At 38.7% G+C, this 22,215-nt stretch overlaps 1 protein-coding gene across 1 annotated transcript; it reads right to left on the bottom strand.

Annotated features, from left to right (window-relative positions):
* Positions 1-745: 745 nt before the first annotated feature.
* On the bottom strand, positions 746-22,215 carry TMEM205 (transmembrane protein 205). Its single transcript, XM_058171580.1, has 4 exons — positions 22,151-22,215; positions 18,474-18,575; positions 17,980-18,143; positions 746-1,782 (listed from the first exon to the last, which is right to left on the bottom strand). The coding sequence occupies exons 2-4, from the start codon at positions 18,571-18,573 to the stop codon at positions 1,480-1,482; spliced, it is 567 nt and encodes a 188-aa protein (XP_058027563.1). The 5' UTR covers positions 18,574-18,575; positions 22,151-22,215; the 3' UTR covers positions 746-1,479.

Below are 22,215 nucleotides of genomic sequence, written 5' to 3'. Positions count from 1 at the left end.
CTAATACTAGGTTTTTTTTAAAAAAATGTCTTGTTGCATTCAAAACAATAGCTCACAAAAGCTCTAGGTCCTAATTTATTGCTGATGGTGGGGGAAGCACAACACAAAGAGATGGCCCAAGTTATACATGACTGCCACCCATAGACCTTGTCGTCTTAATATTATAAAATAGCTTACATATAAAATCATGAAAGAAAACAAACCTTGGTTCTTGCAGCATACTAAATCAATATCATACAAACTATTTTAGTTTAATGTGTGAACTCAACAGCGGTGGTTCATGAATCATGGGTTATGTTTTAGCATGTTACAGCAATAGAATTTAGACCTATATACTGCTCCAGAGTGCTTTACAGCACACTCTGAGCAGTTTACAGCGTCAGCATATTGCCCCTAACAACCTGGGTCCTCATTTTATTGACCTCTGAAGGATGGAAGGCCAAGCCGGTTAGGATCAAACTCCTGGCAGTGGACAGAGTCAGCCTGCAATACCGCATTCTAACCATGGTATTATATGAAACCAGCCAACTGTTTTAGGAATAAACAATAGTGTAGCATGAACTAGAGTCACCCAGGTAACAGAAGAAATAGGGTAGTTACTGAAATGAGTGCAGCTCAATAGATTAAAACAGTTTATGAATCCAAAAATAGGAGTTGTGTCATTAATTTACTTGTCAACCTGAAAATCCCCGCTGGAAACTGGGAGAGACAAAGCGTCTAAATAAGCAACAGAAGCAGAGGGATATTAATCTACCAGAGTAGGTACATTTTTAATAGTAAACATTCTTTATTCCAAAAGCAAAGAATTTGTATATAAGAAGGCATTCTATATTTAAATTTTCTTTCATGATAGCAGAATCCTGTACCTTACCGCTAAAAGTGAATCCTATTAAGGTCTTATTCCTTGGGTATACAATTGATATTAAATGGTATTAGACTCTTGTTAACAATAGGCAGCCTACTGACAATGACAAATCATAAAACATTGTTACAAAAATCTAACTTAGCAAAACCCAAGTAATATTGCATCAAGATTTTAAAACAGAAATGACATTAATTTATGCAGATAATTTGCTCTAATTTAAATATCCCTACACAGTTATCGGACAATCCAATTTATACTTTGAGAGGGCAGTCTATATCTGGTTGTTTCTAGAGGAATGGAAACAGAACAAGGAGAGATTCAACCTGGAAATAAGGAGAAATTTTCTGACAGAACAATCAACCAATGGAACAGCTTGCCTTTGGAAGTTGTGGGAGCTTCATCACTTGAGACTTTCAAGAAGAGATTGGACTGCCATTTGTCAGAAATGGTGTAGGGTCTCCTACTTGGATGGGGTTGGACTAGATGACCTACAAGATCCTTTCCAACTCTGTTAATCTCCAAAGGATTGATTTCTGGTCATTTCCAAGCTCCCCCTCAGAGCAAAATCAACATTTTAGGAGAAACCATGGGAACCAGTTAGAGCAGTGGAGAGTTTACAGGCTCTCCAATTGTAAGGCAATGAACGCCAAGTTCACTCCGGTGCAGATAACACAAGCCAGATTGCAGAGAGAAGACAAGCCATGAAACTTAAAGAACTTCTGGCGCAGGTGCCGATATTTGCTGTCTTTCTCCTTCAGAAGTTGGTAAGCCTCTCGCTGACCTGAATTTCCCACTTCCTGTCCGAGCCCATGCTCCTTTTCAATCTCTTGCAACTTAAGCATGGTCTTGGTGGTGACTTGCGAGAACCAGGAGGCATTAGTGGCAACCAAAATGAGGCAAATAAAGAAGAGTGTGATCTGTAAGAAAGACACAAAATATCATGACCACTTCTGGATTCCAATTTACTATGTGGAATTTTCTTTTTATTTAAGTTCTGGAATTACATTCTTATTTCTAGGAAAAATGAAAGGGCAGTTGATGAACCTGATTTTCCTTATTTTTAAGAGTCAATTAGTTACATAGTCCAAAAAGAATTAATAAAAATGATGTGTATATTTTTAAATTAACTTCCCATCAATTTTCCTCCACAATTCTGTGAGGTAGGTTGCTGAAAGAATGTGATTGGCCTAAAGTTAGAATCAGCTTTCCACATTCATCATCATCATTTAACTTATGGGTTCCATAATCCCTTGCGGGGTGGATTCTGGGCAACTAAATGGAGCAAACAGAGTGTTTACTGGATGCCCTTCCTGTCGTCAATGTGGAGTTTTTTTCATCAAATAAATTCTCATTGTGCCCAGAGAGAAATTTCTGCCTCTACCTAGGATGGAACTCACAGCCTCCTGATTGTGAGGTGAGAGCTCCACCTCTAGGCCATTACACCATTCCAGTCAGCTTTCCACATTACACCCTATTTATTCTATATATATTAAAGGAACTAGTGCAATATGAATGCTAACTTTTCTATGCCTAGGATCAGGTCTAACTAAACAGTGCTTCAGAAATATTGCAAAATCTGCTGACGAGCAGAATTATACAGTTGTCAATCACTTGTGTTCTTGACATTTTGCTCAGTACACAGATTATTTCTCATGATCCAAAGAGATTGTGGTGAAAAATTAAGGGGAGGAACCGTAGGTTTTCAGCAGTGTTTCAACTAATTCTTTAAGAATATTATCAGATAACTATGTGATTCACACATTCTGCACATAACAGCTGTATGCTTTCTCCAAGATTTTTATTTTATTGCCTCAAAACAAGAAACTTTTGGAGAGCTAAATACAATGATTTTCTAGATAAAGTCTGCAAGGAGCAGAAGAAAATGATAGTATTGCGTACTATCTTTTCCAACCACTATGATCTTATCTTTTCGGTTTGTTTTGTTGATCTTGAGTACGATTAGCTGCCAATTAGGTGATTACATGACCACTCAAAACAGGTTTTTTCAGTGCTGAACAATATTCAGATGCTTCCCTGATATACTCATGTTTAACAAACAGGGAAGTAGAAATATACTGATCCTATTTTTACTGTGAGTGGTGAAAAAAAAAGAGAAATTCCCTGAGGATGGGCTCCAGCATGAGTCCAAAAGCTCAGAAGAGTAAACCTCTGGTCCAGTGGTGAAATCTGAAATGGTTTACTACAGGTTCGCTGGCTGTGTATGTGCGCTGCACGCACATGCACAGTGCACACCATGCACCAAATGCGAGGTATCCACGTGCAGTGCACACCAAAAGGTGGCATGTGGTAAGGAGAACAGTGCAAACTGGGGGTGGGGGTGATCAGCTGTGGCACGCAATCTTTTTTTTTCACTTTTAAAAGCATTTTTTTTTGGCTGAAGAGGTTGTAGAAAAAATGCTTTTAAAAGTAAAACAAAGGAGGCTTCCGGTGGCTTCGCTTCGCTCTGTGTGATTCTGTAGAGCTGTTTGGACAGCGTTAATCTGCTGTCAACAGCTTGCAAATCTCTACCCTTGGACAAAGAGGGGGAGGTGAGCATTCGGGCTGAAGTAGAGCCCCCAAGGAAAGCCCCAGGAAGATTTCTGGTGGTTTGTTGGGAACGCTCCTTCTATAGCTCGAAAAAAAGCTCCAGAATCCAGAATGCTTCTGCAAATGGCAGAACAAAACGCAGCGTCCATCTCCGTGACTGATGGATTACTGAAGGATTGCTAACACAGACAGAGCCGAAAACAGGGGTGCTGGCATTTGATTGTAAGATGATTTTAACTCCCTGACAGAGAAGGTATTCGTATTCAAGAGTGGAGATGATGAAAGATGGCGTTTTGTGTATTGAAAGTGAAAGCTAAGCTAAGCGAAAGCTAAGGAAATGTTTATTAAAATTGCTGGCGTGGAACCTTTAAGAAGAATATAACAAGATATTTTTTTTAAAAAATGGAATTTTTTTTTAAATCTCTTTTTTTTATTATCTTTTTCTTACAGTGTTTAAGAAGAAAAGCTTATTGAATTTTTTTTTCTTTTTTTCTTTTTTTCTCCTTCTTGGTATTACTTAGTTTTAAAATGGCCTTTAAGCAAAGAGATTTAACCACTTCTAAAATATTGGAAATTTCTTCACTTCAGATACAGAAATTGAAAGAAGATATTAAAGACAGTCTAAGGAATTTTTTACGGAGCTTATGGAGGCTCATCTTTCAGAAATAGATCAAAAATTTAATGAAATGGAGAAAAATTAAAGATATGGTGGAAGAACAGAGGAGGGAGATGAAAAAATTAAAGGAATCAATTACCCCATTATTGTTATCTAGTATTCAGACAGAAGAAAGACTGGATGAACTTAACCAAATTAATTTAGATTTGCAAAGGAAAATAGATGAAGTTCAAATTAATTTGAATTTAGAAAATAAAATAGATGATATTCAGGTTAAGGTAGATAAGGCAGATGAAGAAAAGGTTATATTACAATATAAATTAATGGAATATGCTATAAGGGTAAAGGGTTTAAGAGAATATAAAGAGGAAAATTTGAAAGAGATTTTTATTCAGGCCTTTGCTCAGATAGAGGGAGTGGAACCAGAAGATTTTGAAGTTAATATTGAAAAAATTTATCGTGTTAATTCTTGGTTGGCAAGGCAGAAGTGTTTACCGAGAGATGTGGTTATTTATTTTACAAATAAGAAGATTAGGTATGGAATTTTGCAAGCATTTTATAAAAATAAATTTCAAATATTAGGACAAGATATAATAATGATGAAGGAAATTCCTCCTAAAATGTTAAGAAAGAGAAAAGAATTTGCCTTTTTAGTGGATGAGCTTAAGAAACATCAGATATATTTTAGATGGGAGGTTCCAGCTGGTTTAACAGTGAATTATAAAGGAAGAAAGTATTTTCTCAATACAGTTTGTAAAGCACGAGATTTCTACACTAATGTATTAAAGATTGGGAACTCTTTATTAATAGATGTTAAGTTGAATGGTGAATAGATGGTAGAAAATGTAAGACAGAAGAAGGGAGGAGAATGTTTAATTCTATTATATATGATTATGATTAATTTTTGTAAATGATTTATTTTGGATATAAATGTGTAATTTTAGGGGTACTATTTGATATATTTCAGGTATAAAGGAATAGGAAGATGGAATATTGTTTAACTTTGGAGGATAGATAGTAAAATTTAGGAATTTGGATTAAATATTATATTTAAGAGATGGATGTAATGTTGTTATATGGCTAATTAGAATTTAATTGTTATAATAGATATATTTTGGATAAGTTATAGGTGTAATTTTAATAATGTTATTTGATATAAGCAAGGTAAAGTGAAGATTTTAATTATTATAATTGATATATTGGATATTTGTAATATTATTTGATGTATATAAATGTCAAAGATGTGAAAAGATGGACTATTGTTTACCCTTGAAGGTTGGACAGAAAAATTTAAGAAATTAAGTTGGAAATATGAACTATTTTGAGAGACTGCTTAAGGAAGAAAGACATTTTAGAAGAACCCTTGGTGAATATTGGAAGATGGAACGTTGTTTTGATATTGATTGATGAAGGTTGGATATTAAAACTATGTACTTTATTCAAGAACAAACACTAACTCAATCGGAAATTTCTGAGAACTCTAGGAGTGGAATGGTCTGATATATAATGGATTGGAAGAAATGTATTTTCTTTGTTTCTGGAAGGAGTTGAGGTTTTAAGGAGTGACTATGGATTATGATTTGTGTTATATTTTAATTTTTGTTGTTAGTTTTATACCCTGTATTCGGTTCTGGGAAGTCCTGGGGTGGGGAGGAAGGGAAGGAGAATGTTTAATTCTATTATATATGATTATGATTAATTTTGTAAATGATTTATTTTGGATATAAATGTGTAATTTTAGGGGTACTATTTGATATATTTCAGGTATAAAGGAATAGGAAGATGGAATATTGTTTAACTTTGGAGGATAGATAGTAAAATTTAGGAATTTGGATTAAATATTATATTTAAGAGATGGATGTAATGTTGTTATATGGCTAATTAGAATTTAATTGTTATAATAGATATATTTTGGATAAGTTATAGGTGTAATTTTAATAATGTTATTTGATATAAGCAAGGTAAAGTGAAGATTTTAATTATTACAATTGATATATTGGATATTTGTAATATTATTTGATGTATATAAATGTCAAAGATGTGAAAAGATGGACTATTGTTTACCCTTGAAGGTTGGACAGAAAAATTCAAGAAATTAAGTTGGAAATATGAACTATTTTGAGAGACTGCTTAAGGAAGAAAGACATTTTAGAAGAACCCTTGGTGAATATTGGAAGATGGAACGTTGTTTTGATATTGATTGATGAAGGTTGGATATTAAAACTATGTACTTTATTCAAGAACAAACACTAACTCAATCGGAAATTTCTGAGAACTCTAGGAGTGGAATGGTCTGATATATAATGGATTGGAAGAAATGTATTTTCTTTGTTTCTGGAAGGAGTTGAGGTTTTAAGGAGTGACTATGGATTATGATTTGTGTTATATTTTAATTTTGTTGTTAGTTTTATACCCTGTATTCGGTTCTGGGAAGTCCTGGGGTGGGGGAGGAAGGGAAGGGAGGGGAGGGGATGAGGGTAGAAAATGGATTGATGGTTAATGTACAAAGATGATTGAAGATGTATAATTAATGTAAGATCGGAGCTGCCTGGCTACCACTTCAGAATGACGGGAAAGAAGGAAGTAGAAGAGAGAAGGAGGTAGGAAAGAGAAGAGGAGGAAGAGGAAAGGAAGGAAGAGGGATAGAAGAGGGAGAAGAAAGGAGTAGGGAGGAAGGAGGAGAGGATGTAGATAAGAGAGGGGGAGGATGGTTGTGGAAAGTAGAAGAAGGTAGAGAAGGGAAGAGAGTTAAAGGAAGGGGGTGGTGACCGGGCAGGTCCGATTAATTGTATATGATGGTACATTAAATATGTTATTGGATATGAATGTTAAAATAAAACTTTTTTTAAAAAAAAAAAGTAAAACAAAGAGCCTCTGATGATCGTGTGGCTCAGCTGGGCATGGGTGGTGGTGGGGGGCAGGGATTTTTGCTACCGGTTCTCCAAACCACCTGCCACCACTGCTACGGGATCGGCCAATCCGGTCTGAATCGGGAGCATTTCACCCCTGCTATGGTCCCAATGACCAACCCAGATTGGATCATGAAAAAAATTGATTTAACATCCCATCACTCACTAAATACTTTTAAAGCCCCAGGCAATTATTCTGCTTCACGTCCCAGTCCCATGTATTTTCTTCTAAATCAAAAGTTCTACTTAGAGGAAAAGATATAAATAAAACTCGTATCTTTTGAGGCAGCAGTACAGTTGTACTTTGAAAGCCCCTGCCTTATCTGCCCTTAACAATTTCTCTCCAGGATTCAGATGTTGTGCTAGACAAGAATCTGGTTTGTTTGGTTTTAGATTAGCATGTTGCATGAACACAGCCACTGAAGCTGTAAATTTAGAGTTATGACTTAGTATGTATTATATGAATCCAGTTAATTGTGATTAATTCAGTAAATTGCTCAAATAGCATCACAGTCCCTTCAGTGTTCTCACTCTTGTTGCTCTTAGCATGACAGAGAAGGCTATTTTATAAGAAATGAAATCATTTATTTATTTATTGCATTCTATATTTTAAAAATGTGCCCAGAATGACTTAGGAAGATCTTGTAATGTGGTATATATTATCATGGGATCTCCTCTGCGTAGCAAAATTACACTAAACAAGAAATTACAGTAAGGCTGAAGCATTCACACTCAATTTTCCCAGAGGTGGGAATGGTGATGAAAAGAAAAAGCATTTCATGCTAAATATTATATCTTTCTGTAGTAAAATATTACAAAATGTATGTTAATTCAGTAGAGTTCTTAGTTAATTGATAAATTATAAAAAAGGGCCTTATGGCTTCTTAAAGACAAACAAATTTATTATAGCATATGCTCATTAAAGGCATATTTAAAGTACCACAAAATATTCTGCTGCAAAGGTTATACATAACTATCCACCTAACAAGAATTATTCATTAATTTATTATAAAACATTTTATACAAACTTTTGCTTTTCTTCTGAAATACAGCTGTGAAGGCTGGAAGCAAAGATGCAGGGAAGGAACAAATATGATAAGTTTTCTAAATACACCCTCTCTGTGTTGGAATATTCTAGAAGATTTATAAATGTTATACACTGGGGACAGGGAGAGTTACAGAAAGCAGAATTGCAATCCTAATCCAGTTTATTCAGAAGTCCGCTAAATACAAATATGGACCTATTCAGTTTGAGGTATTGTATTATCTCTGTTTATCCTTAATGAATGTCATTATCATTCTGCTTACCAAATTCTTAAACCAGGAAGGCTGCTAACAGTTCACCTCATAAGAATCTGGCCATGGACATTTGTAGATGTAAAGCATTCTGAAACTAAAATTGCTGCCCAGAGAAGCAAACATCAATGCCTTTCCCCCATCAACAGCTCTCATTTGTGTAGCTACAGAATTGAATGATAAGTAATTATGACTTTTCTGTATGTCTACTGGTATATGCCATTATGACTATATCTGAAGCAGTTGGTGCTGCAAAGGTCTTAGGAAGAACATGGAAGAATATACATGAAAAAGTATCAGAGCATTAAAATTATATAGAAAAAGTGGGATTAGTAGGCACTATTAAATAGAAGATAATGGAAGTCTGGAGCACTTCCTGGTTGGCTCCGTTGGCAATGGAGGTGATCTTTCTGGTCACCAACCTCTGGATCGTGTTGGACTGCTAAGACAGCGACAATCAGCTGTACAGCAGTTCGGAAATCCCTCTCTTCGGGAGAAGAAGCGGAGGTGAGCAAAAAGAAGCAGAGGTAGAGCTTCCCTAGAGCTCCTGGAAGATACCAGGGGGCTCGAAGGGTTAAGCCCCCTCAGAACTTCAAAGTGCTCCAGATCTGAGGCTTTTTTCCTGCTCCGGCAGACCTAATTGCCGCGACCAACTGCCGGGACCAATTTTAAACTTAAAGAAGATAATACCGGACTGAACAGAAACAGGAGAGCTCTAATTATAAAAGCAAGTAATCAATCAATTCCCTGTTATTTTTTTTTTAAGTTTTGGATTTGACTTTAAAGTGAAAATGGCGACTGTTCTTTAATGAGTTACGCAGTTGAAAACGAAAGTGTTACAATTCTCACTGTCTGCTGTTTATTGCTGAAGGCCAGTTGGAATTTTTTTTTTTTAAACATTGTAATGAGAAGGGAGAAGAGATACTGAGACTGATTCTTTAAAAAAAAAAGACTTAAAAGGTTTATACGTAATATTAGCTGGGACCAATTTTAACTTAAAGAAGATAATACCGGACTGAACAGAAACAGGAGAGCTCTAATTATAAAAGCAAGTAATCAATCAATTCCCTGTTATTTTTTTTTTTTTAAGTTTTGGATTTGACTTCAAAGTGAAAATGGCGATTGTTCTTTAATGAGCTACGCAGTTGAAAACGAAAGTGTTACAATTCTCACTGTCTGCTGTTTATTGCTGAAGGCCAGCTGGAAATTTTTTTTAAACATTGTAATGAGAAGGGAGAAGAGATACTGAGACTGATTTAAAAAAAAAAAAAAGACTTAAAAGGTTTATACGTAATATTAAGTTAAAGAGAAATTTTAAGAGATGGCAGCAAAACAATTATTTATTTTATTTATTTATTATTTATTTTATTTGATTTTTATACCGCCCTTCTCCCGAAGGACTCAGGGCGGTGTACAGGCATAATAAAACCGACAATACAATATATAAGTTTAAAATACGATTTAAAAAACTTATTTTAAATTAGCCCAATGATTAAAATTTCCCATACTAAAAACCCCGTTTAAAATAAATAAATTTAAACATTAAAATCCCAATTTAAGCCAGCCCCGCGCGGATAAAAAGATGAGTCTTGAGTTCGCGACGAAATGTCCGAAGGTCGGGTATTTGGCGTAAACCCGGGGGAAGCTCGTTCCAGAGTGTGGGAGCCCCCACAGAGAAGGCCCTTCCCCTGGGGGCCGCCAGCCGACATTGTTTGGCGGACGGCACCCTGAGAAGTCCCTCTCTATGGGAGCGTACGGGTCGGTGGGAGGCGTGTGGTAACAGCAGGCGGTCCCGTAAGTACCCAGGTCCTAAGCCATGGAGCGATTTAAAGGTCATAACCAACACCTTAAAGTGCACCCGGAAGGCCACAGGCAGCCAGTGCAGTCTGCGCAGGAGCGGTGTTACACTCTATAACCCGCGCAGCTGCATTCTGGACTAACTGAAGCCTCCGAGCGCACTTCAAGGGGAGCCCCATGTAGAGAGCATTACAGTAATCCAAGCGAGAGGTAACGAGTGCATGAGTGACTGTGCATAAGGCATCCCGATCAAGGAAGGGGCGCAACTGCCGAACCAGGCGAACCTGGTGGAAGGCCCTCCTGGAGACGGCCGTCAAATGGTCTTCAAACGACAGCCGATCATCCAGGAGGACACCCAAGTTGCGCACCCTATCCTTTGGGGCCAGTAACTCGCCTCCAACAGCCAGCCGCGGCTGCAGCTGACTGAATCGGGGTGCCGGCATCCACAGCCACTCCGTCTTGGAGGGATTAAGCTTGAGCCTGTTTCTCCCCATCCAGACCCGTATAGCTTCCAAACACCGGGACAGCACCGACAACTTCATTGGGGTGGTCCGGGTGGAAAAGTACAGCTGTGTCGCCAGCGCACTGCTGGTATCTCACCCCGAAACCACTGATGATCTCACCCAACGGCTTCATGTAGATGTTGAACAGCAGGGGCGAGAGAATCGACCCCTGTGGGACCCCACAAGTGAGGCCCCTCGCGGTCGACCTCTGCCCCCCTGTCAACACCGTCTGCAACCGGTCAGAGAGATAGGAGGAGAACCACCGATATACGGTGCCTCCCACTCCCAATCCCTCCAACCGGCGCAGCAGGATACCATGATCGATGGTATCGAACGCCGCTGAGAGGTCTAATAGAACCAGGGCAGAGGAATATCCCCTGTCCCTGGCCCTCCAGAGATCATCCACCAATGCGACCAAAGCTGTCTCCGTGCTGTATCCGGGTCGGAAGCCGGACTGGAACGGGTCTAGATAGACATCTTCATCCAGGTGTTGGGGCAGCTGTCGCTGCAGGCACTCTCTACAACCTTCGCAACAAAGCGAAGGTTGGAGACTGGACGATAATTACCCAAAATAGCTGGGTCCAAAGAGGGCTTCTTAAGGAGGGGTCTCACCACCGCCTCTTTCAAGGCGGCAGGGAAGACCCCGTCCAACAAAGAAGCGTTGATAATCCTCTGGAGCCAGCCTCGTGTCACCGCCTGAGTGGCCAGTACCAGCCAGGAAGGACACGGGTCCAGTAAACATGTCGTGCCGTGAAGCCTCCCCAACAACCTGTCCACGTCCTCGGGAGCCACAGGGTCAAACTCATCCCAAATGTGCTCAACAAGACGTGCCTCCTCTCCCTCGCTTGGATCATCCCAAATTCGGTCCAGACCGTCCCTCAGCTGAGCGATTTTATCGTATAGATAACCACTAAACTCCTCGGCTCGTCCCTGCAAAGGGTCATCCCGCACCTCCTGATGTAGGAGAGAGCGGGTCACCCGAAACAGGGCGGCCGGGCGGTTATCTGCCGACGCAATGAGGGTGGAGGCGAGGAGCCTCGCTTCCCTCATTGCCACTAGGTAGGTCCTAGAATAGGTCCCAACTAGTGTCCGATCAGCGAGCGACTGGACCTCCAGGTGCTCTCTAGGCGTCTTCTCCGGCGTTTCATCTCCCTCAGCCCTCGGAGAACCAAGGCCGGACGAGATCTATGCCGGGTCAGAGGCCGCAAAGGCGCGACACGGTCCAGGGCCCCGGCGCGGCCACTCCCAGGCCACGACCAGTTCCTCAGTCGTGCCGTGGGCCAGATCCTCAGGGAATGGCCCAAGCTCCGTCTGGAACCTCTCAGGGTCCATCAGGCGCCTGGGACGGAACCACCGTATAGGTTCCGTCTCCCTGCGGTGGTGAATGGCGGTTCGGAAGTCTAGGCGAAGGAGAAAATGATCCGACCATGACATTGGTTCTGTTACTAAATCGTCTAATACCAGATCATTTAACCACTGTCCAGAGATATAAATCAGATCCAGCATGCCTCCCCCCATGTGCGTAGGGCCATCATTTACTCGAATCAGGTCCAAGGCCGTCATGGAAGCCTGGAACTCCCGAGCTGCCGTCGATGACAAGCCAACTGATGGCAAGTTGAAATCCCCCATGACTATAAGTCTGGGGGTCTCAACCGCCACAGCAGCCAGTACCTCCAACAGTCAACTGTTACAAAAACCCCAGGAACATTAACACTGGGAGTCTCTCCAGCACATACAGCAGATACAAAATCACTAAATTTGGAAGCACTTCAGGATAATCTGAAAGAATTTATGAAAGAATCTCTTAACGATGCTATGAACTAGCAAACTTCCCAGATAGAGGATAAGTTTAAATTAATTACAGAAGAAATGTCAGAGATGAAAAAACAGATGTTAGAAATTCAAACTGGAAATAAAGAAGTTAAAGAAGGTTTGGTGTCAGCAGTACAGGGTCTGGCATCAAATGTGATTTTACTGGAGCAGGAAGTAGAAGAAATAAAGAAAGTTAATTTAAAATTGGAAAATAAGATTGAGGCAGTTCAATGTAAAATGGATAAAGTTGATGATGAAATTGTTTTGGTACAATATAGAGCTATGGAACTTGCTATACGAATCCGTGGACTGAAAGAATGTAAAAATGAGAATTTGAAGCAAATTTTTTCGGAGGCCTTTGCAGAGATTTTGGCAGTTCGGCCAGTAGATGTGGCTTTTTATATTGATAAAATTTATCGTGTGAATTCCTGGATAGCAAGACAAAGAAATCTTCCGAGAGACATTGTTATTTATTTTACTACTAGAACAGTGAGAAATGAGATTTTACAAGCTTCCTTTAAAGGAGACAAGATTCAAGCGGCTGGCCAAGATATTTTAATACTAAAGGAAATTCCCCCCAAAATGTTGAGAGGTAGGAAGGAGTTTGCTTTTTTGGTGAACGAGCTTAAAAAACGTCAGATTGAGTATAGATGGGACATCCCAACTGGTATAATAGTTTACTATGAAGGGAAAGCACATCGTCTTAATACAGTCAGTAAAGCACGAGAGTTTTATGCTTATGTGCTTAAAGCTGAAAGTCCACCATCTCCGGATGGTAGGAGAAAGGAAGGCGAAATTAAAGAAAAAGAAGTGATAGTAATGGAAGAAGATCTTTTACAAGTGTTGGATGTGTCTAAGATGGGATCAGAGATTTCAAAAGAGCCAAGGATGACAAGAGCGGCTGTCAAACATAAGGAACAAGAAGAAAAGGCTCAACAGGCTCAATCTGCTATTACCAAGACGGAAACAGTGGGAGGAGCAAGGCCCAAAGAAAGATATGATTTGCGGCTGGTGCTTCAAAAGTTTCCGATTGCTGATAATGGCAATTAGACTTTTATCTTGGAATGTTAATGGATTAAACTCACCACAAAAGAGAAGAAAGATATTTCATTATTTGAAGCAATTTAAAAATGACATTGTATGTTTACAAGAAACACATATTAGAACATTAGACCAGAAATATTTGATAAATTCAAAATTGGGAATACATTTTGTTGCATCTACTACAGAAAAGAAGAGTGGACTAGTTGTTTATATAAAGAGTAATTTATCTGCAACATTAATTGAGGCGGATAATCAAGGAAGATATATTGCTATTGAACTTTTACTGGAGGGGAGAAAAATACTTTTAATAGGAGTTTATGCACCAAATCAACAACAAGAAAAATTTTATAAGTTTTTACATAAAAGAATAATATCTTGGGATTATAAAACTTATATATTAATGGGTGATTGGAATGGAGTGATGGATACCCAGAAAGATAAAAGAAGTCTTAGAAATATTTCCAATCGTGTAAAACTGCCAAAGGCATTCTTTGATTTGATGGAAGATTTAGAATTGAGAGATGTATGGCGAGCATAATGAAAAGAGAGAGATTTTACATTTTTTTCTGACAGACATCAATCTTTTTCTAGAATCGATTTCATTTTAATTACTAATGATTTGTTTTTCAGAGTGAAGAAGACAAAAATTTGTTCTAGAACTTTGTCTGATCATAGCCCGGTATGGATTGAGTTAGATCGGGAAAAAGAGGCCAGGAGGTCATGGAGGATGAATGAGAACTTGTTTAAATATGAACAAAATGTAAATGAATGTAAAACTCTAATGAAGGAATTTTTTTCTTTGAACATGGATAAAGGGACACCTATAGAGATAGTTTGGGACACCAGCAAAGCTTATATGAGGGGAATTTTATTAGAGATGAATAATAAATATAGAAATAGACTGCACAAAAGGCGAAAAGAACTAGAAGAGGAAATTAAAAGGAAGGAGCAGTTATTGATATGTAATCCAGGAGATAGTAAAATAAAAGAGTCAATAAATATATTAAGAGGTCAATTTAATATGTTAATGGCAGATCAGGTGGCAACTAATTTACAATATGCAAAACATAATTTGTTTAATAATTCTAATAAACCTGGAAGGTGGTTAGCATATTTATTAAGAAAGAAACAGAAACGACGTATAATTGATAAAATAGAATATAGAGGTAAGGAAGTATATCAGCAAAATTTGATTAAAAAAGCTTTTTTAGATTATTATACTAAGTTATATTCTAGAGATGTGATTAATGATAAAGATATAGATAGATATTTACAGGACCACGGTATCTTAGAAATTACAGTAGATCAAAGGGAAGAGTTGAATCAATTAATTTCTTCAGAGGAAATAGTGTTTGCAATTAAGCAGCTTAAAGCGAATAAAGCACCAGGTACAGATGGCTTGACAACTACTTATTATAAAATTTACAAAATGAGATGATTGTACCACTTAAGGAGTTATTTAACAGAATACAAAGGGGAGGAGAAGCTCCTCCTTCATGGAGGACAGCTTTTATCTCATTAATACCTAAAGAAGATCGAGATGGTGTTAAACCAGAGAATTATAGGCCAATATCGCTTTTAAATACTGATTATAAGATATTTGCTAAGATACTAGCGAATAGATTGATGCCACTGATGAATCAATTAATTCATAATGACCAATCAGGATTTATTAAGGGGAGACAGATGAGATATAATATGAGACAAATTGTAAATTTACTTGAATATTTGGAAAGAAACAGCCAGGTTTCAGCAGCATTCCTCTTTTTGGATGCGAAAAAGCTTTTGATAGATTGGATTGGCAGTTTTTGTTTAAAGTAATAGAAAAAATGCAATTTGGGGATTATTTTATTCAAGCAATTAAGGCTATATATCAAAAGCAAACAGCTCAAATAATAGTAAATGGTGGATTAACAGAATCTTTCAAGATTGAGAAAGGGACTAGACAAGGATGTCCCTTGTCACCATTATTATTCATTCTAACTTTGGAAATATTATTGAGTAAGATACGTGGTTTAGATCGAATAAAAGGAATTAGAATTAAAAATCAAGATTATAAATTAAGAGCGTTTGCAGATGATTTGGTTGTTTCTTTATCTCAACCAATACATTCAGCTGTATATTTGATGGAGACAATTGATCAGTATAGTAAGGTATCTGGGTTTAAAGTGAATCAACAGAAGACAAAAATGATAATTAAAAATATGAATACACATCAGAGGGAAGAATTAGAAAGAATAACTGGATATGAAGTAGTTAAAAAGGTTAAATACTTAGGAGTATACATTACAGCATCGAATGTAAAATTATATAAAAATAATTATGAGGTATTGTGGGGAAAAGTAATTAAAGAAATGGAGAAATGGAAGAAGTTACAATTATCATTGTTGGGAAGAGTGGCAGCTATAAAAATGAATGTTTTGCCTAGATTTTTTTGTTTCAAATGATTCCAATATTGAAGAAAGATGCAAATTTACAAGAATGGCAAAAAGGGATTAATAATTTTGTATGGAAGGGTAAAAAACCGAGGATAAAGTTAAAAATAATGCAAGACGTTAGGGAAAGAGGGGGTTTAAAAATGCCTAACTTGAAATTGTACTATGATGCAGTTGTTTTAACTTTAATTTCTGATTGGATTAATTTAACAGAGGAAAGGATTTTGAATATAGAAGGTTATGGTTTGTTATATGGATGGCACGCATATGTAATATATGACAAGAAAATTGATAAGACATTTAAGAATAATATGGTCAGAAGTGCGCTGTTGAGGATTTGGAAAAATATCAATATAAGTTAGATGGAAAGATACCAATATGGACCATCCCCAGACATATGATAGAGAATATAAATATATTACAAAAAATGGAAGTTATCACTTACAAAGAGCTTTTGACTATGGAAAAAGGGGAATTACAGTTAAAATCTAGGGAGAAATTGAGGATGAAGGAAGAAATTATACATGGTTCCAGTATGGACAATTGCAATCTAGATGGAAAATAGATCAGAAAATTGGTATAAGGCAAAGTGATGATAATTTGGTAAAACAAATAAAAGATCAAGGTCAACAGCATATAAAGAGATTATATAATGTATTGGTTGAAATTGATTCAGAAATGGAGTTGGTTAAAGATTGTATGGTAAAATGGGCACAAAATTTTCAACAACCTATAATGTTAGAAACATGGGAAAAATTTGGGTGAGGAATGTTAAATTCACAAGCACAAAATTTAAGAGAAAATTTTATAAAATGTTTTATAGATGGCATTTAGATCCTAAAAACCTGTCATGTATGTATCCAAATGTGAAAGCAAAATGTTGGAGATGTGATTGTGAGGATGCTACCTATTATCATATAAGGTGGACTTGCAAAAAAGTTAAAGCCTTTTGGATTAAAAAATGGTGGATTATGCAGAACATTTTGAAAAAGAAGATCAAGTCTGTTCCACAGTTCTCTTTATTAGGAATAATTTCAGATTGCACTGTTATAGAGACAAAACTGATTCTGAATTTAATAACTGCTGCAAGACTATTGATTGCACAATATTGGAAGAAAGAAGACTTACCTACAATTGGAGAATGGATTAGTAAAGTATCAAATTTAGCAGAAATGGCAAAAATTTCTGCCTACTTGAAAGACTGTACACAAGAAAAATATATTTTGGAATGGAGGAAGTGGATTGATTATATTCAAAATAAGTATCAGATTAAAAAATATCAATTAGTTTTTGAGTGAAGTTAGGAATTGCTATGTATTAGTTTAAGAAAGAAGGGAATTGATAGTGTGATGGTGTGAAATGGAATATGTTTTATGTTATATTTTAGATTATGTTTGTTAGTTACAATACCCTGTATTCTGTTCTGGGAAGTCTCGGGGAATGAGGGGGAAGGGAAGACTATAAATTGATTGGTTGCCATTGTACAGGAATAATGGTAGAATTAAACAAGTTGGAATGGTGTAATGTCGGGACTGCTCGGCAAACACTCCCGAAGGAAAGGGTAAGGAAAGAGGAGTAAAGAAGGAAGAAAGTAGGTAGGCAGGTGGGTAGGGAGGAAAGAAGGAGGAGAAGAAAAGGATAGGAGGAGGAGAAGAAGGAGAAGATAGAGGGTTAGAAAGGATGGTAGTGAGAAGTGGGAAAGAGGAGGGGAAGTAGGAAAGCGAGGAGAAGGTGGTGGGGAAAGTTTAAGAAGGATGAGAAGGGAAGAAAGGATTAAAGGGGGGAGTGGCAGTCGAGCAGCCCTGATTGAGTATAATTTGAGTATAGGACTGATTGTTGGATAAGTGATTGTATTGTACACTGGTCAAATTGTGGGAATTATTATGGAAAATAAAAAAAATTTGCTCTAAAAAAAAGAAGAAGAAGATAATGGAAGTCTTTTAAGAGATCTAATTTGAACAGTGAAATTGCTAGGTCAATGCAGCCAAGAAAGTATTTTAAAAATAAGACAACCTCTTAATCTCAGATGCAATAGGAAATTTGAATGCTGATATGACAAGCTGAAGGCATTTTCAGAATGTGCCTATATACTTTCTGCCTGCACGCCTGCCCGAATGTAAAACTGCAAGGGTTTAGATAATTAATTGCTACTTACCTGAACAGTTTCTCTGGTGCTGAGAAGTTCCCGTGGATGGTATGCAGCAAATATGGCAAGATTAAGGAACGTGCAGCCAAGTAAGGTGTAGAAATAGAAGGGAAACAATTTGCTCTGTACAAGATCAAAGGTGTGCCGGCTCACAGTTCGGAAAAGAACAAAACCTAGAGAGGAAGGGATGGGTTACATGGGAAAACGCATCCTTTTCTTCAAGTAGTGGAAGAGAAGTTCAGATTTCTACATAAAAATTGGGCATTGGACTTTCATACGGCTAACTAAGAAAACAATAGAGCGATGTTGGCAGCAGTGACAGGAGCTGGAAGTCTAAAAGTGTTCAAGGGTATTGGATTCAGAAAAACCATATTAGAGGAAGGTATTGGCAAATTTGGAAAAGGATGTTTCTCTCCTTCCAACACATACTTCCTCTAACCCAGCCTCTGTCATACAGAAGAATAATATTCTAAATTAGCTCCCCTCCTGCCCTATAGACATACCTGCGATGAAGGTTACCCATATCTGCATTCCCCAGGCTGCAGAGAGGAGAAAAAGCTGGGTGATTCTGATAAGACCACTTGGCTCACCTTCCATCGGCATCTCTGAAGCAAGATACATAGGGAAGAAAAGGAGTGAGAAAAGGGAAGAACAAGGAGACATAGCCAAGGGTGGGTGATCTAAGCTCTGGTCTTAGCCATAATACTAAGTCTCTGAAAATTGCCCAAAATGTGTGATATGGTACCAACTATCCTGTGATGGAAAACATACCATAAATATGTTTACTTTTGTATAAACTCTGAATTGTATATGAATATATAAAGGACTTTTTAATAAAAGTACAGTAATTGTTTTACTATCTATTTTGATTAATTACTGCAAATTGTTTCAGTATGTTAAATCCTCAAACATGTACCAATGGTACTTCTGACAATGTTATCAAGATGTATCTTGTTTTGCTAATGGGCATATAAATCATGGGAATCAGCCATATTTTTGCTATATTGAATGTCTAAACATTAATCTCCCTTCCAAAGAACCTCCACTGCTAGATAGTTCAAAAGAGCAGCAGGCAGGCAGCGATAAGAGTTGGAAAGGCAAGCAAGCAGGCATGAGGTAGAAGTCACTTGCTAAACACTGCCTGTCACTCTGCTTAAAGCAGCAGCACCCTTAATTACCAAGAGACTAGATTAAATTTAATCTCCCCACACACCCTCTGATTGTAGACAAGGCTATCTTATTTCACACACTGAATTGGAGGCAGGAAAGGGCCATTATTTATTTATATCTATCTATCTATCTATCTATCTATCTATCTATCTATCTATCTATCTATCTATCTATCTATCTATCTATCTACCTACCTACCTACCTACCTACCTACCTACCTACCTACCTATCTATCCTGCCTGCCTGCCTGCCTGCCTGCCTGCCTGCCTGCCTGCCTATTTGTATGGACATCCATTTTACAAGAGAGTGACTCGGGTTGGTATTACACCACTTAAACAGAAAACCATTATATGTGTTTTCATAAATATAAGTGAAAATCATTATTAAAAACTATAAAAAACACACAAAATGAGATATCAGCCACAGTATGGGAGCCATTGTAAGATCTTCCTGGTCCCCTAGAATACCAAAGCCTGAAAGCATAGTTATAAGAGGGATGGTGCTAATCTCACTTGGGCGGGGGGGGGGGAGAAGATTCTGTAAGGCGGGTGCTGCAATGTGGTGAGCTTGCTCCAGCTCCTGTCCACCTAGCAGTCTGAAAGCATGCAAATGCAAGTAGATTAATAGATACCATTTTGATGGGAAGATTATAGCATTCTCAGTGCCTTTAGTGTATAGCCATGCTGGCCACATTATCATGAAAATTATCTTCAGACATCGCTGACTTCCTCAGTCAAGAAATGGAGATGAGCAGTGTCTTAGAGCTGGATACAACTGACCGGGAAATCTTTAACTTTTTACAAGAGAGAAGGCCTGCCTCCTGGGACCTACCAAATGTAAATTTCCTGACAGATGGGACTTGCAGCATGTCTTCCCCGTTAGGTCTGATGGGGTGGGCAGATGTAATTAGGGATGGGCAGTCCCTCAGATAATCTGGCCCCATGCCATATAGGGCTTTAAAGGTCAATATCAGCATCTTGAATTGTGGGCAACCAGAAGCAGACTGGCAACCAATATGTACATTTCTAGGCATACACATAACTGTCTGCAATTATGCTTTCTGCACAGATGAAACTTCCAGATACGTTTCAAGGACACATGACAGAAGTCCAAATAGGAGGTGACTAGGTCATAAGCGACTGTGAGCAGAGTCCCCCCTCGATCCAGGAATAAGTACAACTTGTGCTTTGCACACACAGATGTGCAAAGGCCTTCCTAGCCACAACTGCCATCTGCTCTTTGACTAAGAATTGTGAGTTAGGAGGGACCACAGTTTGCACACTGTTTCTGAAGCAGTGCCACCCCATCCCACACCAAAGATGGCATCGTCCTAAAATTGGAAGGCTCCAAAACTTTAAGTCACTCGGTCTTGTTAGGGTTCGGCTGAAGTCTGTTGTTCCCCATCAAGACTATCACAGCCTCCAGGTATCAGGATAAGACACCCACAGTATTGCTTAATTCTCCAGCAGCACAGATGTATAATTAGATATCATCTGTACTGATACCTCATCCACAGATGTATAATTTGGTGTCATCTGTACTGATGATACCTCATCCTCTGGCAACAGATGAGCTCACCCAGTGGTCTCATATAGATGTTGAATAGCAGAAAGAGCATAGAACCCCTGTGGCATCCCACATGGTTGGGGGCTGTTGGTCTCTTCCCCTACCATCAACTGGAATCAATCCTAGAGAAAGGAAGTAGAACAGCACAACACCGTGTCCTCCTATTGCTGAGCCAATCCAGAAGTTGAGGTATCAAAAGCTGCAGAGAGGTCATGTAGGGCAAGGATGGTTGCACAATTGCCACCCTGTTTTCAAAATGGAAATCATCCATTTTGAATTTTTAAAAATGAGGGGGGGGGGAGACTGTCTGTGCTTCAAGGTGAAATGCTCTTCTTCAACCGCTAGCTTTATTTCCCTAAGGTTTTAGGTATGTATGGCTACAGAGATTAGATTTCAACAACACACTAAACTGTGGCTAGGTTTATAAGCCATTTAATTTATTTTAGCCCAATATTTCCTGGCCTGAGCCTATATTGTTCATTTATGGTTCAGTATGTTTTGTGGATCCAGAAAACGTTAAGTATTTTGCCTTCCTGTTATCTGATTAATACTTTCTTGGTGGCATTCATGATTCTTTCTCAAAATCCCAAATGTTCCATCAGCCCCTAAGATAGAGGATGGCTGAGTTTTTAACATCCGTGGAATTAAACTAATTTTCAACCATACCTTGAATGGTAACATGAACACTGACTGCATATCTAAACTATGATTGCCTGTCGTGTTTACTATCCAAAGGAATTACTATGGACACATAGCAGAACTCTTCAAACAAGCATTGGTGAATGCCGCAGATTTTGAGGCGATTCACTTCCCAAAAACATTGCTCAGTACACGCTGCCTTGACATCTCTGCCCCCCAAAGGAGCCCGCCGTTTCGGGAGCAGTGCAGATTGGTCTCTTTGACAACACCACCCGGGGATTCCGGGGTCGCGTTTGCTGCACCATGCTAATGCCCGCTAATTTGCGACTCGGTCCTCCAGGCTCGAGGGAGGGGGAGAGGAATCAGGACAAGTCAATGGGAAGGGGACTAAACGTAAAGCAGCAGGAACGAAGCCAGCATCCCCGTTTTCCCACCAATTTCTCCTCCTTCCCGTTTCCGTCACCCTCCCGCAGACATATTTTGGCACAGACAAGCCGACAGGGCTCTTCTGGTCCAGGGCACTCGGGAAGGAAGGGGCAAAGTTCAAGGCAAACTCGGGAAGGGAAAAATCACTGAAATCGCAAAGCCGGAAAGGGAGAAAGGAGCTTTCGCAATGAACAAGAACCCAAAGGGACAACTCCATACACGAATCTTGCCCTGAACACAGCAGAAGACTGCAGGACTCAAATGCACTCTCCCACCCCCAGAAAAAGCAGCGTGAATGCTGCTCTCTTTCCCTGCGCTGCCCCGGAAAGAGCACCCAGGCCACGCTGCCCCAACCGCGATTTCCCCAGCAATCACCCACCTCTTCCGACTCTTCAGTGCAGCGCCTCCGTTAGTGGCTTTGCCCCCGTGCTTTAGCAAGTAGGC

The sequence above is a fragment of the Ahaetulla prasina genome, chromosome 2 (genome assembly GCF_028640845.1).
Source record: "Ahaetulla prasina isolate Xishuangbanna chromosome 2, ASM2864084v1, whole genome shotgun sequence".
Lineage (NCBI taxonomy): Eukaryota > Metazoa > Chordata > Lepidosauria > Squamata > Colubridae > Ahaetulla > Ahaetulla prasina.
The sequence above is the reverse complement of the archived record's forward strand: the minus strand, read 5'-3'. Positions and strand labels throughout refer to the sequence as shown.